The 15,250-nt window shown below is 44.2% G+C and overlaps 1 protein-coding gene across 4 annotated transcripts in view; it reads right to left on the bottom strand.

Annotated features, from left to right (window-relative positions):
- The window catches only part of RBM47 (RNA binding motif protein 47), a 77,689-nt gene that overhangs the window by 61,189 nt on the left and 1,250 nt on the right, over window positions 1–15,250 (bottom strand). For 2 of the 4 annotated variants that reach the window (XM_057371776.1, XM_057371779.1), the window contains exon 1: window positions 15,065–15,241. The exons of the other annotated variants lie outside the window; for them this stretch is intronic. In XM_057371776.1, coding sequence (XP_057227759.1) covers window positions 15,065–15,093 — 29 coding nt within the window. In that variant the 5' untranslated portion in view covers window positions 15,094–15,241. Of the gene's footprint in view, window positions 1–15,064; window positions 15,242–15,250 lie in introns of those variants that run through there. 4 annotated transcript variants of the gene reach the window in all.

Below are 15,250 nucleotides of genomic sequence, written 5' to 3'. Positions count from 1 at the left end.
GTTGAGCCTGCAAAAACGTGATAAGGGATCTGTATCTAAGATTTTTGGATGGTCTGTTTACGTCACAGGTAAGTTTCCACAGAGCTGAAGGAGCATTCAGGACTGGACTCCCATGAAAAACTCCCTACTCTATCCAGCTGAGGGTGGCTTGGCAATCAAGTGCCTCATTTTTACTCCTTCTGAGAAAGTGTATCAAAACTAGGTGCAGAAACAACCCTTTTTTTTTTTTGTTTCTGTTACAAGTTGAGCCTAGATACAACAATAACAAAAATTCTTTTCTACTTGCTTTTCTCAACCAAATAAAAAATCAATTTCAGTTTAAGTTTTTTTCTCCCAGCACTTCAATTTCCACATAAAGGKCTCAGAATTGAAAATCTGAAATATTTTCCTGGGAATTTTTATTCTTCTACGTATCAGTCTGTTTTGCAAACTTGACCCAAACTTACAAACAGTCTTATTTTTACAAAATCTTCCCTTTTGGTAAGTAGGCTGTTTACAAATATTYTTATCCTAGCTGGAATCCTGATGGGCTTGCGTATTGTAAGGGAAAAAAGCGCAGGTACGGATTTCTATGCTGATTTTTCATCATGTGTGGCCTGATGCTGGCTGTAGCAATGAAATACAAATGTAGTATATACAGACCTTGCTGATCTAGTAGAAGTATTCAATAACAGACCTCCTGGCTCTTTTACAGGATGATCCCAGAAATCTGTAGGCTCCTAGGCTGCTGCACAAGATCACAGCCTGATCACACGTGCATGATGGCATAAACAGATGAATAATAGCAACTGCATTTTCAGTCCCACCCACATCTCATCTTATTCTTTTAAATCACGTTACASCTACACACAATATTTGGCTAAGACTGACAAACACAGACTACCAGAAAATCAATAATATGTTGTTTTCTGTATGTGTGTGCTTCAGGAGGAAATAATATCTGGGTGGTTTTTTTTCTCCTTTTCTCTTGTTTTTTTCTTTTAAGGAAATAAATCTGAGAAAACMAAAGTGATGAAAGTCATTGGTTGTCATGGGATTTCAAATGCTAAGTCCCAGCACAAGTTCAGGTAGGACTGGACTACAGTGGGAGACAGCTGACCTATTCCAAAATATTGCTGCCTGGCTCCCCATTGGGCTGCTCCAGCAGATGCCGTGACCTTGCCTCTGTTGAGAACTGGAAGAGCATTGGCCTTGACTTGAATGGAAGCAGGACCTACTCAGACAGTTTCATACCCTACGTGTCGGATGTGCGTGCCAGCATTATGCAATGGGGTGAAAAATTAAAACCTGTCAGGCACAGAACCAGTGCACTCAAGGACATGCTGTTTTGCAGCTTTGCCACTCTAACAGGGATTAACCACGTGCCATTGAGGGCYGCCATGATAAAGTTAACCAAAACACCTCCTTTTTAAACTTTCAGAGCAYGATCTAAATTTTTGAGGGAAATGGCTTGCTAGGCTTCAAGTTGTTATTTTAAAAAAAAATTAAATGAGAAAATGTTTACTTTTTCCTGTCTTCTCTCTCCACTTTTCCCCTCCTTTGTCACCCAGCTAGCAAAGCAGCAGATTGAATTCACCTCCCAATTCCTTTATGAATTTCTTTTTTCAACCAAGTGGGTAGGTATTGTAAGTCGCCAGCCTTCATTTTCTGGAAATTCTTTGGTGTATTACTGCATAGCAGAGTGGTGTGACAAGGATAAAGAGATTAGAAGTAATTTCATATAACTCCTTTTGTCAAAATCTGCAGAGGGCTTTCACTGGTAACTCAGTGTTGCTGAAATTCTTCATTAAAAACTTTCAGTATATGGGCAGGCAATCTCTAAGCACTAAGATACAGAGTAACCAAAACAGAGGGAGAGAAGGAATATTAAATCCAAGTCTGAAAGAGAAAGAATACAAAGGGAAAAAAAAAAAAAATCCCACCCTGCTGCAGTACAACAGTAATAATGCATGTTATCTCTGAGGGGGTTTATGTCAATTCAGCTTTAAAAACCAGAAAACCACACGCTGATTTTCACCAGTTTCAAGCAACTGGGCATAACCTGTGCAGGCACAGGCTCTCCTTGCCAGCATCAGACTGCCAAGGTGGCTGTGAGCTGCTGCGGGGTGGTCACTGCTGCAAGCTGCCTTGGCTCACACAAAACTCAGACTGTGTTTTCCCTSTTTGTGGTATCAGCATGCTGCACATACAGCCCAGACAGGCAAAATCTGGCCAGCAGATGAAGGGCTTTTCCCAGTAAGGTGGTCAGGTATGGCTCCCAGTATTGTAAGGTGAGAAAGCAGGGGTGAAGCACACAGAGAAGAAACTAAATATGATCTGGCCAACATAGATGTGCCAGACTTGATAAAAGCTTTGAAGATGAAAAGAGGGTGGTTTGCATTCTCTATGATTGTTCCATTAAATGAACAGACATTAAATGATGATGTCAGTCCTGCATCTTTTGAAAGGTTACTTTTGTGTTACAAAACAATCACCAGGTTTTGCAGGTCCTCCTCAGAGCCTGTGGCCCTGCAGAGGAACAGAAAGTGCAGATGAGCAGGGGCACAGGTGCATGACAGGGAATGTGCTGCTACCACCATGGGTCAGGAGAAGAGGGTAAATGCTTTCTCCCTTGTTAGAGGTGCAAACTCTTCTCATTTTTTGGGCGGTCCTTTTCTCTGTTGGTGAATCATTCACCCATTAGTTTCCACAAACATGTGTACACCTCAGGTTTGCTCAATGAAGGCTGTAGCACAATCTGCTGTGTTGCAGCACACACAGGACAGGAGTTTCTGTCCTTATTTTCAGCCATTTGCTATGAATAAGGCAGGTTGCTCTGCGTGCTTCATTTTTGACTCTGTGTTTCCAGCTGATTGACCAGGGGCTGCCTTCCCTCTGGTATCTGCGGTAACAAGTGCAACAAGCATTTTTCAGTTGTCCATTTTTGMTTTAGGAAAGAACTAAAACTTTGCTGGTTCACACTGGCTAGGAAATGTAATGCATTCAGGTCTGATCCTGCACCTTTCTTAAGCCACAGAGGCTTTTGGGATGGTTTTATGGAAGGGAAAGCAGCCCCATTGTACAGCTGTGCCTCAGCCCTAGCCTGCCTGAAGGCAAAGTGCAAAGCTGAAAGAGYCCTGTGTGGTGGGCAACCCTGAGTTCACAGTCCCATCATCTCAGTCTCCAACCAGTCTCCTGTTCCTCATCTGAAAATAGCTTAACTTCAGACAGCTATCTCTGGTCATTGTCATCCACCAGGAAAAGGAGAGTTCAACACTCCAGCAGCACAGGATGAATTACTGCATCTGACTTCTGCATTTACAGGCCACTTATATTAAACAGATCTCTAGAAGAGATGCACTGTGGTGGCTGGAGCCATGCTGGACATATTCCCCGAGCAAGGAAATGTGTAACCCTAGTGCACTAAGCACTTTGGATATCCCAGTGCTCAGTATGCTCCTCATTATTTGTCTTCCATAATGTCTTCCTTCTTTATCCCTCTGTCTTTCCTTACCACATGGGGACACCAGCCTCATTTACCTTTCCAGCTGTCTTCTCAGCTGCAATGGTGTTGATCAAAAAGGCTCCCCCTACAAGGTTTTGGTTCTACTTGGCCACTCTCACCAGCTCTCCAGCYGACCAGCAGGGCAAATAAAGAGGCTGTTGATTACTGATTTCTGCCCTTGGTCTGCACATGGATCCTGTGTATCACTGGCCAAGTCATTCAAACCAAGCTTTGTGCAGATGGTGACCAATGGCATGTTCCTTGTTTTCAGACAGGAACATTTTCTGGACTGCAATTTGCTTGCAAAATCAAGGAGCACTTAGAGCTGCAAGGGAATTCTCTGGAAATGTATTTTGAAAAAGTGGATCATAAGAAAAACACAGTTTTCTGRAAAGTAAAGTCATGAGGCAAGCAGYGTGACTGACTCATACTAGTAGTGAAGTGCAAACAAAACAAGAAAAGGAGACAATTTGTTTTACCTCAAGGCAAACATTCAACTTCTGAATTCTTTATCCCATTTCAATTGTTTAATTTGGTGAGATTTCCTAAATGAAATTTGATTTTAAAGCAAAAATGCAGTAGTTGAATTATTTTGAAAATGTGGACATAACTCTTCGACTTATTTGTGTACTTGTACTTCTGATTACTCAGAAAAACCTCTTAGCTTGACATAAGCCTATAGCTAGAGCTTGTTTACCSTAAAGCACACTGTTCAGGGAAGATGGTGTTTAACTAAACAAGTTCACCTGTGCCTGGTGCTGGCATCCTAAACTGTATAACCAAAACTCTGGCAAACTTCTTAATTTATATCCTATGTCCCTATTTTTTAGTAAATCAATATTAAATGGTTCTTGTGCAGATTACCACATCACTATTTGTAAGTATTTAAATACTTACAGCAAATAGTTACAGCAATGAATACCACTAAAAAAGACAGAGTGATAAATCTCTCTTCAGAGCAAAGGAATTCAAGAGCATGAACCATTTACATCCTGARCAGCATAAGAGAAAAAAATTAAATACTTAAAGTTCATTGTCCACCCTCCTTTTTGTGGATGGCATATGGCAAGGCTCCTTCAAAAAAACCCTCATCAGCACAGRATGTGTCAAAAAAACAGGATCATACTATAATAATGTATATAACAGAAGGCAAACTAGGATTGTGTAGACTATAAATCTGGCACTRTATGAATTCTACATTTCTTATTTTTTTATTAGTAGGATATATCTGTGCACCATTTCCTAAGCTTGTCTGTAATATTTTTTTTTTTTAATGCAAACTGAAACTCAGCCCCAAATGCCATCATGAGGCATTCTACTGATGTGTGTGTCACCAGAGAAAAGCACATGAGATTTACTACATGGACTTCTGTTTCACAAACGAACAGTAAATGACTGAGGCAGGGCAGCAGCAGWGAAAGAGGGAAGAGGCAGGGGTGGGGGATTCCTTACAGCTTCCYGAGGGAAAGCTGGAGTGTTGAAAACCCTTGGATTCACATCTCCAAGTGCTCTGGCTTGGGCTCTGTCCAGTCTCCTTGGATGACCTGCSCCTTCTGCTCCTCATCCAATAGCAGTGCCCCAAACTCCCACATTTCCTTCCTCCTGTCACTGTCTCTAACCCTGAGAAGCCCTGCCTGGCTGGCGCCAAGTGCAGCCCCCACATCAGACCTGTCTGTGTGCCCAAACACCACTTCTCAGTCACTTCTGTTTGAGTTATCAAATCCCCCTTCCATCAGCCTTCTGACTCTTCATCAGCCTTTCARGGCAGATGGTTGTCTTCCCTCTCCCGCCTCATTGTCTCTCTTTTCTCTCTTTCCTTCCCACTAGGTCCAACGTGCTCTTCAGGAACCYCAAGCCCCAGTACCTGTTCCTCTGCTTTCTTTATCTTTAGGTGCCCTAGAGATCACTCTTGGACTCAGGGCAGGGAGTCCAGCTGGATCTCTGCTCTGAGAGGTTCATCCTCTGAGGTTCACCTGTGACTCAAGTTTTTTTCAGAGCAAAGGTAGTGTCAACAGTGGGTTTGGACACTTGGAAGTTAAAAGTTGAAGTTTCCACTAAACACATGGAAATTGTTTTCAAACTGCTTTGACCCCTGCCCAAGAGCCACTTCCCTGCTTGAGGTCAAGTCACTGCCTTATGAAGAGGTTGTAAAAGTTTGAAAAATGGCAAATTCTCTAGCTTTAATTTTCAGAAATGGTCAAATAACTTTAAGCTAAGTGACTCTTGGGCCTCTATACAGCTAAATGCAGAACAATGCAGGCCTCAGGCATCCTGTCATGCAATGAAAACTTTGCAAAATTATGGGCAAATAAAAACAGTCTCCTGATAGAAAATTCAGGACATCCATATTAGCCAGAGCTGCTTTGTCTTCTTCCTTTCAGATCTGCTTGTGCAATGGAAACTTTTGGATGCAAAATTTCATGCACTTGGAGCAGTTCCAGTCCCCGATCTCTGTAGGTTATATGGTATGGACACGTTTTCCTGCAGTGGGCTGCAACAGTTATATCTGTTTTTCAACACTATAGTTACAGGCCCTTTAGCAGTGCATTTCAAATTGCTTTTCCAAAACCAGTGATCAGAAGCAGAAACCTGGTACTTGCCCCACCAGCACCCAGGGGACTCCTGGTTCTCCCCTGCTGCTGGAGTTTCACAGCAAGATCTGCTCCAAGCTCTGTCAGCAGGACCTTGCTCTCAYTTTGCAGGGACACAGATGGATCATGAAATGCAGCCTGTGGGCAGGTCCCCCTCCCCATCCCTTCACAGTTTGTACCATTGCAGCACTTCACAAGGTCCCACTCACCCGAGGGCTGTGGGACTGGAGGAAGGGGAGTTGAGGAAAGAAGGACAGGTGACACCAGAGCTTTGGGGTAGGTGTTCAGCTGTGACTGGCACCTTCCCTCATCCTTACTGGGGACTCTCACAGYACAACTGCCCAACCCATTCAAAATGAAGGCATAAGCCAAACACAGGAAATCCCTGAGATCTGCCAAAGTTCCCCWCAAATTGGCCAGAGCAGACCTCACAACCCGATGGGATGTTCGTCTGCACCAGCAGGGACCAGCAACCACGAAACAGATGTCCACAAAAACCACTTGACCATACCATTGTTAACTTATGCATATCATTTTCTGTGGCAAGGCAGGGACACGAACTCAGGTTTTCTAAGCTTTATACTGGTGCTTTTCCTGCAAAACCAGTCATTCGTGTACTTTTTGCTTCTTGTCTGGCTTGCTCTACACCATATTGCACATATAAATACAATAGTATGTATGAACTCAGAAGAATTCTTTATTTAATGGTGATTGACATTTGCAGGAGCTTTACGAATGCAATGATTTTGGCACCACTTCCTTTCCAGGTAAGGATTAACAAACAAATGTGTTAACCACCACCTGATGTTCTTTGTTTAAAACAGGCAACATTCCAAAATGGAGGCAGGTTTCAGACATTTTTTTCAGAAATATTGCTCTGATTTGGAAATAGGGAAGCACACCAAGGATTGCAACACAAGACAGATAAGATTAGATGGAGAGGACTAGCCATGTAAGTGGTTTGGATCTACAGAAGGAGCAACACAATTATGTTCATGTTACAGTGCCTGATACAGAAGACACAGAAGCAGTGCCCCCTTGTCAGAGGTCAGGCAGAAGCTGAGCCCTTTCTGCATTTTGGTATTGTGGCTGAAACTCAGATCTGAGCAACGCAGAAAAGCAGTGAAAATGGAAGTCTAGTGCATCCACCTTGCCTGTCATTCAAAGCTCCTGATGCTGGAGCRAAGGGAGTTCATCCCTTCTGCTTTTCCATGGTTCCAACATCTCTGCATCCAGCTGTCTAGTGCTCTGAAGTGGCTTGTGTATGACTTGGTGCTCCACAAACCACTCAATCCTTACAAACATGCACCCTGTGCCAGGATCCCTGGCCCCAGGGCCAAACTCCCTGATTGACACAGACAGAGCCAGCAGAGAGCATGGAGACCACAGAAACTCACACCRGTGACAGAAGGCAAAGGCGAATCCAGAGGATGGGGAAGCAGGGAGCCAGGTTTGAACACAGAACTCCAAAAGAAACTTGCACAACAACAACAACAACTAGCAAGCTTATTTAATCCTCTTTGCACCAGCCTCAGCTCTGGAAAGGGTTTGTCCAACCCATTTGTGGGTATTCCTAGGGCACAGGGGACAGAGAGCCTTGTATTCAGCCTGTGGTAGCACAATTACAGCTCCCAAACTGCAGCAGGATCCTTTGGATTACTTTGCAGTACAGCAAAAAGAGAACATACAGTTGCCTATGTATTAAAAACATGAAGGTGTGTCCAAAGATATTATAAACTTACACTCCAGCTCACAAATCCCCTGTGCAATCCATGTCCTGTGTACTGGCAGCATTCACAGAGAGTTGTGGCCTTTAACTGATTTTCACTATCACCAGTATGAACCTTTATTGAGAACTTGACCTTCTAGGCTTACAGATACACAACATTTTCCATAAAATTAAATTTATKAAATTGTCCATAGGTAAGTAGGCTACATCGTCAGCAATTTAGTTTTAATTTTCTTCAGAGACCCTGTATTTTTTTCCCAACTTCTTTATTTAGAAAAAAAAACAAAAAACCCTGTTGTGTCTGTTGGAAACTATAGAGAGAGAGGTGCTTCGTTCTAGAAGAAGGTAAACTCTTATGACCTCTTTTATGTGTTTAGCGTATTCTTTAATAGCTTGTCTCTYGTGGCACTCCTAAAGAGTGTATTTCTGGTATACAGGAGGAGAGAAAAGAAATATGGCACAGTGGGTARAATGATCCCATCAAAATCACTTCCCTAAAACAGAGATAAAGATGGCAACTGGCAGTGCTTTGGGAATTAAAAATCCAGCATTGAGACTGATTTGTGTTGCTACCTCTAGTGCATATACAATTTTTAATCTATATATAAATACACAAATACAAATAATCTATTTTCCTTTAAAAAATCAAAACAATGAAAACCTCAGTGACCTACAGATGGAAATTCTAGGATCTGACTCAGCTATCAGTCTCCTTAGTAAAGGCCAGTGGGATGGACATCACAACAGTGCYAGCAACCCGCTCTCAGTAACCCCACAGCCCAGGGAGCAGCATGATCACTGGTAACACCTCTCAAATCCCTGATGGGTTTTGATGGTGTCTCTCTTCCCACTAGCACACCACCACAAACCCAGCTTGGGGAGATGACAGGAATCAAAAAGCCACTGTTGGAACTCCAGATAATGTTCTAGAAAGAGGGGCGGGGGAGAGCCCTGGAACTACCCTGTAAGCAGGTGGCCATGGGAATGCTGGGAATTTTCACAGGAATTTCAACAGGAATTYTCTTACTTAGGCTCATAATGTTAGCAATCAGTAAAAACTAAAATTGTTTACCAGTCTGTGTTGCTGCTTATCAAAAATGTAAACTTGCAGACAACTCCCTGCAGAAAACCAAAGCTTTCCAAGCGAAATAAAGAGTGGCTGTGGAAAGACATCTTCTCAGCACCCCTGAGAACACCTGTGGTGAAACACAGGTCAGAGAACAGACCTTATCGGATCAGGAGGGCTCCAGGCTGCCATGTTCWAGGCASAGAGGGGCAGAGCAGCTCAGACACAGGTGTGTTCAGGAGCTGTGGCCTGTCTCAGACCCTGTTCCCATTGGTCACACATCAGAGGGGGCAGGGCACCATCCTGATGTCCCAGACACCTCTTGCCACCCCTGTGGTGCTTAGGAAGATTTATTCTGCCCACATACAGTCTGACCTGTGACTCACATAGGTAAGCTGAGACGTGGGACTTCAGWATGTGAAAGAAGCACGTAAAAGCCTTTTTGTTTATTGTTGCTCAGTACAATTATCCTCTATGAAATTCACATTTTTTCCCTTCCGTGCAGGACAACTGTGGCCTGTTTGGGCCCGGGCTGCAGCTTGCTCCTGGGTTGTGTAACGCCGCTGGGTCTGTCTGCAGCCACCCTTGGCCTGGGTGCTCAGGGTGAGCAGGCAGCCTTGTCCGTAGCATCTGCTCATCCCATTTACTTCGTAAACACTGACTAAGACACCACATATGGCAGCAACAACAAGCACATTCAGATCTCCTTGACCCAGCCAGAGGCACCTCCACATTCATCGAATGTGTGCACTCAGTAAGTCAGATGAGTTGTGTCTTTTCCTGCCGGCTTCATGAGGCCAAGCAGCCAAAGGSAGAACCCATCTTCAAGAGCTGCAGACTGTACTGCTGTTCCCAGAAGTTTGGATACTCTCACCCATTAAATCTAGCTCTGCTTATAGCTTTACTGTGACTATGCTCCTGTGAGCTTCAGATCCTCTATTAGTGCTAGCTTTAATGAAAATGCTAATGACAGTGAAWTGTGTCCTGGCATTTGAGGACTAGCACTCAACTAGGATGTGGATATACTGTATGAACTTTAGTGAAATTTCAGCATATGCACTCAACAGAGATTTTACTGCCAGAAACATGGCCTTAAGTCATGGTAATGTTAATATTTTATTGAGGTGAGTTGAACGTGCTCTTTTGTTGCAAAAACATCTAGAGGACATGTCCCTGCGTGCGTGATCGTGTTTGACTCTATCTTCCCTCCTTGCCTTTCATGCTTTTTTCCCAGCTCTGGCTCTTGCTCCCTCCCCACCCATAAGAGCTCCTGCAGTMGCCCCCTGCGTGCTGCTCAGACCTCATGCCCTCAGTTTGTCACCCCAGCACACCCRTGAGTTTTAAAGATCTGTCTGCCACAGTCTCTTCATACTTCTGYTCTTACAAGCTCTGAAATCTTGAGGACAGCTTTCAAACCCTAATGATGCACCTCTGTCTCAACTTTTCCCTGATTTGGATCAGACTCAGTGAGCTGACCTTTTCCTCCCCCCTCTCCYTCCTCCTCCTCTTCCTTCTCCTCCTCCTCTTTTCAAGGATTGCTCATTTCTCATTTTCTCCCTTCCCTTCTCTTCCCAACCCTGCAAATGCCTCCCCTTCATGCAAGTCCATCACCTTCCTCCTTGGGTTTTGATTCCCTATTTTTCTCTTCTTATTGTTCCTGATTTATGCTGATGACCCATATCACCCTTTTTGTCATGCTGTGTCCATTTTACCAATCCTGGTCCTCCACTGCTGCCCCTGAGTTTTTCCTGCACTAACCTTCCAGCGGTCCCATTCAGCACCGTCCATTAGCCTCCCCCATTATGTCCACCATTCAGCCTTTCTGTAATTTCCACTCCATCAACCCTCATGAATTCTTTTGCTTTTAACCTTATCTCTCTAAGTTAAATTGCAAAGTTCTCCCTWTGTTTCAATTTCCTTCCATTTCCTTTCCCCTAATATCCAGCCCAGCAAACATCCCTCAACTTGTTTTTTCTTCTAGAAAGACTGAAAGACTGCTGAAAGCCCAGCCATCACTTCCAACTATAAGTGGATAAAGCAGAGTCTCTCTCCCCCCTCTCAAGGAATATCCAAAGCCTCTTTTCTCTCCTTTCCACAATGACCACTACTGCCCCGTTTGAAGGGAGGGCACAGTTTTTATTTGCGTGATAGGCCGACCTGACCTTTCTTTCCAGGTACAGCTAAGACCTGCTGATACCTTCTGCATGCTTGTGAAAGACACTGGCTGGTCTGTCTGCCCTCATAGCTAAAATGCTTCTCTGGGGTCTCACCCTCACATTAGCTCATTAATGATGGCATTCCTTTTTGTTCTCTCATAATTTGACCCACTGTTGATCTACAATCTTATCCACTGTTCTGTCTTCCAAATATCACTTCAAGAGTCATTTCCATAGCTTTGAATATGCCACTCATTTTTGGTTCTTCTGTTGATCCTCTCTCCATCTTCTAACAAATGAAATAAAAGGTGCCCTTACATGTAATACTTGCTCAGGCAGGCAGAACTGAATAGCACAAATGGGTGTCTTTTGCAGCTTATTAACACCGACTTTATGCTTCCCATCTTATACCCTTCTGTTTTCCCCTCAAAATTCCTCACTGGGACTAACCTCCCTGGTCATAGCTGCAGAGGAACTTTGCTCACCTCTCCTAAATTCCTTCTAAAATCTCTTCCTTGCTGCTGAGGTAGCACAAGAGCAGCCAGTCTGCTGGCATGCTGTTCTCACTATGCAGCCAGCTGACCCCTCACCGTTTCCTTGTGCTCCACCCTCATCTACCCCATCTCTCGCCTCTCACCGGGTATTTCGTGCATGAACCCCACATGGCAGTGACAGTCCTTCCGCTCCGCCTGTGTGAGCAGGTCCACACAGCAGAAACACCCAGGTCAGGAATCYCAGGTCTGTGACACAGCAATCACAAACGACAGCTTGACTGTCACTGGGAACTCAGCTTGCTGAAACTCAGCCTACACCCTGCCTTGTGGTGGAGCTTTCTAAGTTTCTCTGATAAAAGATAAGAAGGCGGAGGCAGTATCTCAGTTTATTTCTAAGTCACAACTCCAGCACATCCACTGGGTATTCATAAGGCCAAACCCTGAGCTACATCACTTGGGGTGTTGCTTCTTGAGAGCAAACCTCCCAATGGCTGTCACATTGGCAAACGGTAGAAAGCCTCTCAGTTGTTAATGATTGGTTAACCCATTCCCCCTCTGGAAAGAGCTGAAAGTTACTGTTGTTGMATTATTATTGGTTGGGGACCCTCATGCCTTTATAGTTTCTTTCCATCTCATGACAAATAAACCCATCTATGCATATTTAGTTTCAGCTTTATGACACACCTAAGCAAAAGATAGCATCCAGACTCTAAGCATATTTTGCAAAACACACTTAAAATAAATGAGAAACCTCTTTCTTCTTTTCAAATAAAATCTTGCTTGGGATCAGGGCAAATGAAAGCCTGGAAAAGACAAAAATGCCCTCAAATATCAGGTAATTTGCTTTGCAGTTACTAAAAAGTTGCTTTCCTCTGTTGAGTTTACTGTGTCACCAAAGCCCTACCAGCCATAGCTATACAAAGCCTGCATTGTCTCAGCAAGGCTACTGAGATGTTCCTGATCTTGGCAAGAGCTAGGTGTACCCAGAAGCATTTTATTGAAAAAAAATTACTACAGCAGAAAGAAATATTATTTTAGGCCTCATACTTGAAAGATAAAGGTCAGAATCCTTCCCACTGCTAAAAGAGCAGACAAAAATATCCTGTTCACAGGATCCATTTTACAAACATGAAAATTGCACCAAAAAATCCMCTTACGAACAAATTTCAAAGTGGCTACAATATAAGGAAAGATTTGTTGGTTCAAGTCACCAAYAATTGGAGATTTCAACTTCTTGACAGAAGAGGCAACTACATACAGATATATACATGCATGGAGATAGTCTCTTTACAGGTAATTTGTCAGATCTCTTTCCTTGCTACAAAGCAGACCTGATCTTTATGTTCATCCAAGTCACTGATTTCTGTTTTTCAACAGGAACAGGATCTGGCAATGTTTCTTCACAAAGAGCACATACTTGCCCCTATTAAATTTCTCAGTAATTCAGAGCAATATTGGTTGAGGGGARCTACACACAAATGATCAGGGCCTTTTGAATGAAAAAGCCAAAATTACATTTTTGTTTCACCTATAAGTGCAGTCTAACATCAGCTGGAGTTTGTCACCCTAGCAGTGCTGTGGGCTCCTATGGTAAGCCAACAGGTACTCTCATACCCCTCCACAGTAATCCCTGACCTTCTCCAGCTGTCAGATGCTCTCAAAGCTTTCACAGAAGAGGGTTTAGCATTTCACAGAGCAGTAGCAAAGTGAGGGGGATCTGCCCTGCAGAGGAAGCCAAGACTACAAAATGTGGGAAGCTGCAAAAGCAGACCCCAGTGCCAGGGATAGCTCTGCCAAAGCTTGCCAGGCATGGGCCACGTGAGATCAAGGGTTCAGACCAAACTGCCATAGAAACAGTGTTCTCTGAAGGCTTTACCATTTCCATTGCTTATATTAAATACTTATATTGCAGTGTTTTCAACTTTTAAAAAATCTGTTGTATTGAAGGCACATTCTTYTATTTTCTAAAACTTCAAAGATTTTGCATCCTCGGTTTCAGCAGGCAAAATCAGAAATTATTAGCAACCCTATTTACGTGCCAGCCAACTCCAACTGCTGCCCTAACAACAGTTAGGGCCCAGAGGCTCCGTCTCAGAAGAGGTCAGAGCCCAAAAGCAGAAGAAGGAGCTGGGCTCTCCCTAGACGAGGAGCAGAGGTGGGAACAGCTGCCCTCAGCTCTCGGCAGGATGCACAGCTTTGAAACAAGCCAGGGGAACAACCTCTCCCAGGCCGGGAATATGCAGGGGAGTGGCGGGAGAGAGAACGAATGTGCAAAAGGAGTGTTTGTGTCTTTCGTTTATCTCGCAGACAGCACTCTGTTAGCTTTAGCTTCGAGCCGGCCGGACAGCAAGCAGCGGCCCATTGCTGGCGGTATCTCCGCCTCCTCTGTGAGCGTGCACGCCGCCTTCCCGTTTTGCAGCKGTACACCAGGCTCGGTTTGACCCCGCGGGTTCCCCTGGCCCCGGGGCTGGCGCTGCCATCGCCCCGCCACGGCCCGTGCCCTCGCACCGTGTGCCGGGAACGCTCACGGCTCCGCTCTCGCATCGTGTGAGCACGGCCAGGCTGGTAACGAATAATTGCAGGCTTGTCCAAATTATCATTCGCGAAGTCTAGGAGGCACGTAAGGGCACCGATACTCAGCTTGCGTTAGCCTCAGGCGGCTCATTTCAGCCCCGTCTAATGCTCCTGCCTTCTGCCAGGTCAGCCCAGCTGAGCCGATAAAATTTAGTAGGGATTTTGCGACTTGTAAGGTTCCAGCCCATCTTTAACTATTGTAATAGGTTGGCTTTAGCTCAAAGTTTTATTTTAAATTCCTAAGAAGAAATGAGCTGTGTAACCTTACCTCTAAAAAATTTTTAAATCTGTTATTTCTTTTAACGTGAATAAGGAGACCGTAGTATTTCTCGTCTAATCACGCATATCACAGCATGAAGATCCTCGACCTCCTGATGGATATATGTATTTCAAATGGTCTTCAGAGACTTTTCACAGATAAGGTCCCATTCCTATGCTAATTTCTATAACACATTGGCGGAGAGCAGACTCAGAGCCCTCTTGTCACCTCCCTGTCACTTGTGCCACAGGTCTGTGTTCTGTACAAACTACAGCATTTTAAGTATTCAAAAAGAAGAAACAGCCATACAAACAAAGCACTCCTTCCGAAATTGACTYCAAAGACATCAGACAAGTCACGCTGCGGTTTTTCTTTGACATGGAGAAACATATATTTTAATTTTAAACTCTCAGATCTGCAAATCACTTCTCACTCTGTCATTGTTTAATACCTGTTTCTGACTCTCGTCTGTAATCTTTCTTCAGAATCACCAGAAATCTGACAGCTGGAAAGAGTAACCAAAACTTCAGCGAAAACTTCTGCAGTCCTCTCCATCTGCCTTTCCCCTCAAAAAAATACTTGAAAACGTACTTTCCTAGTGAACTTCTGGTCGCTTACATTGTCAACCCAATCACAGAAGAGTAACTCCAATCCAATCCTCAGCTAAGGACAGAGGAAGTGCAGAGCAAACCGAAAAGCGACGGTACCTACCTGGAGCCCACCTCAGCGCCCAGCACCATTCGCAGCAACGGCGACGTTTTGGGGCAGCGACCTAATGCATTGTCCTTTCCACCACGCTGCTGAGAGTTGAGCAACTCCTCGCACTGCTGCTTGGAGCAACAGCTCTCCCAACCTTAACCCCCTCTCTTGGCTCTCTGCTTCTTTTTTTTTTTTTTT

The sequence above is a fragment of the Malurus melanocephalus genome, unplaced genomic scaffold (genome assembly GCF_030028575.1).
Source record: "Malurus melanocephalus ecotype Western Australia unplaced genomic scaffold, MMel_1.1 scaffold_157, whole genome shotgun sequence".
NCBI lineage: Eukaryota > Metazoa > Chordata > Aves > Passeriformes > Maluridae > Malurus > Malurus melanocephalus.
Note: the sequence above shows the minus strand (reverse complement) of the source record. Positions and strands in the feature narration are given on the sequence as shown.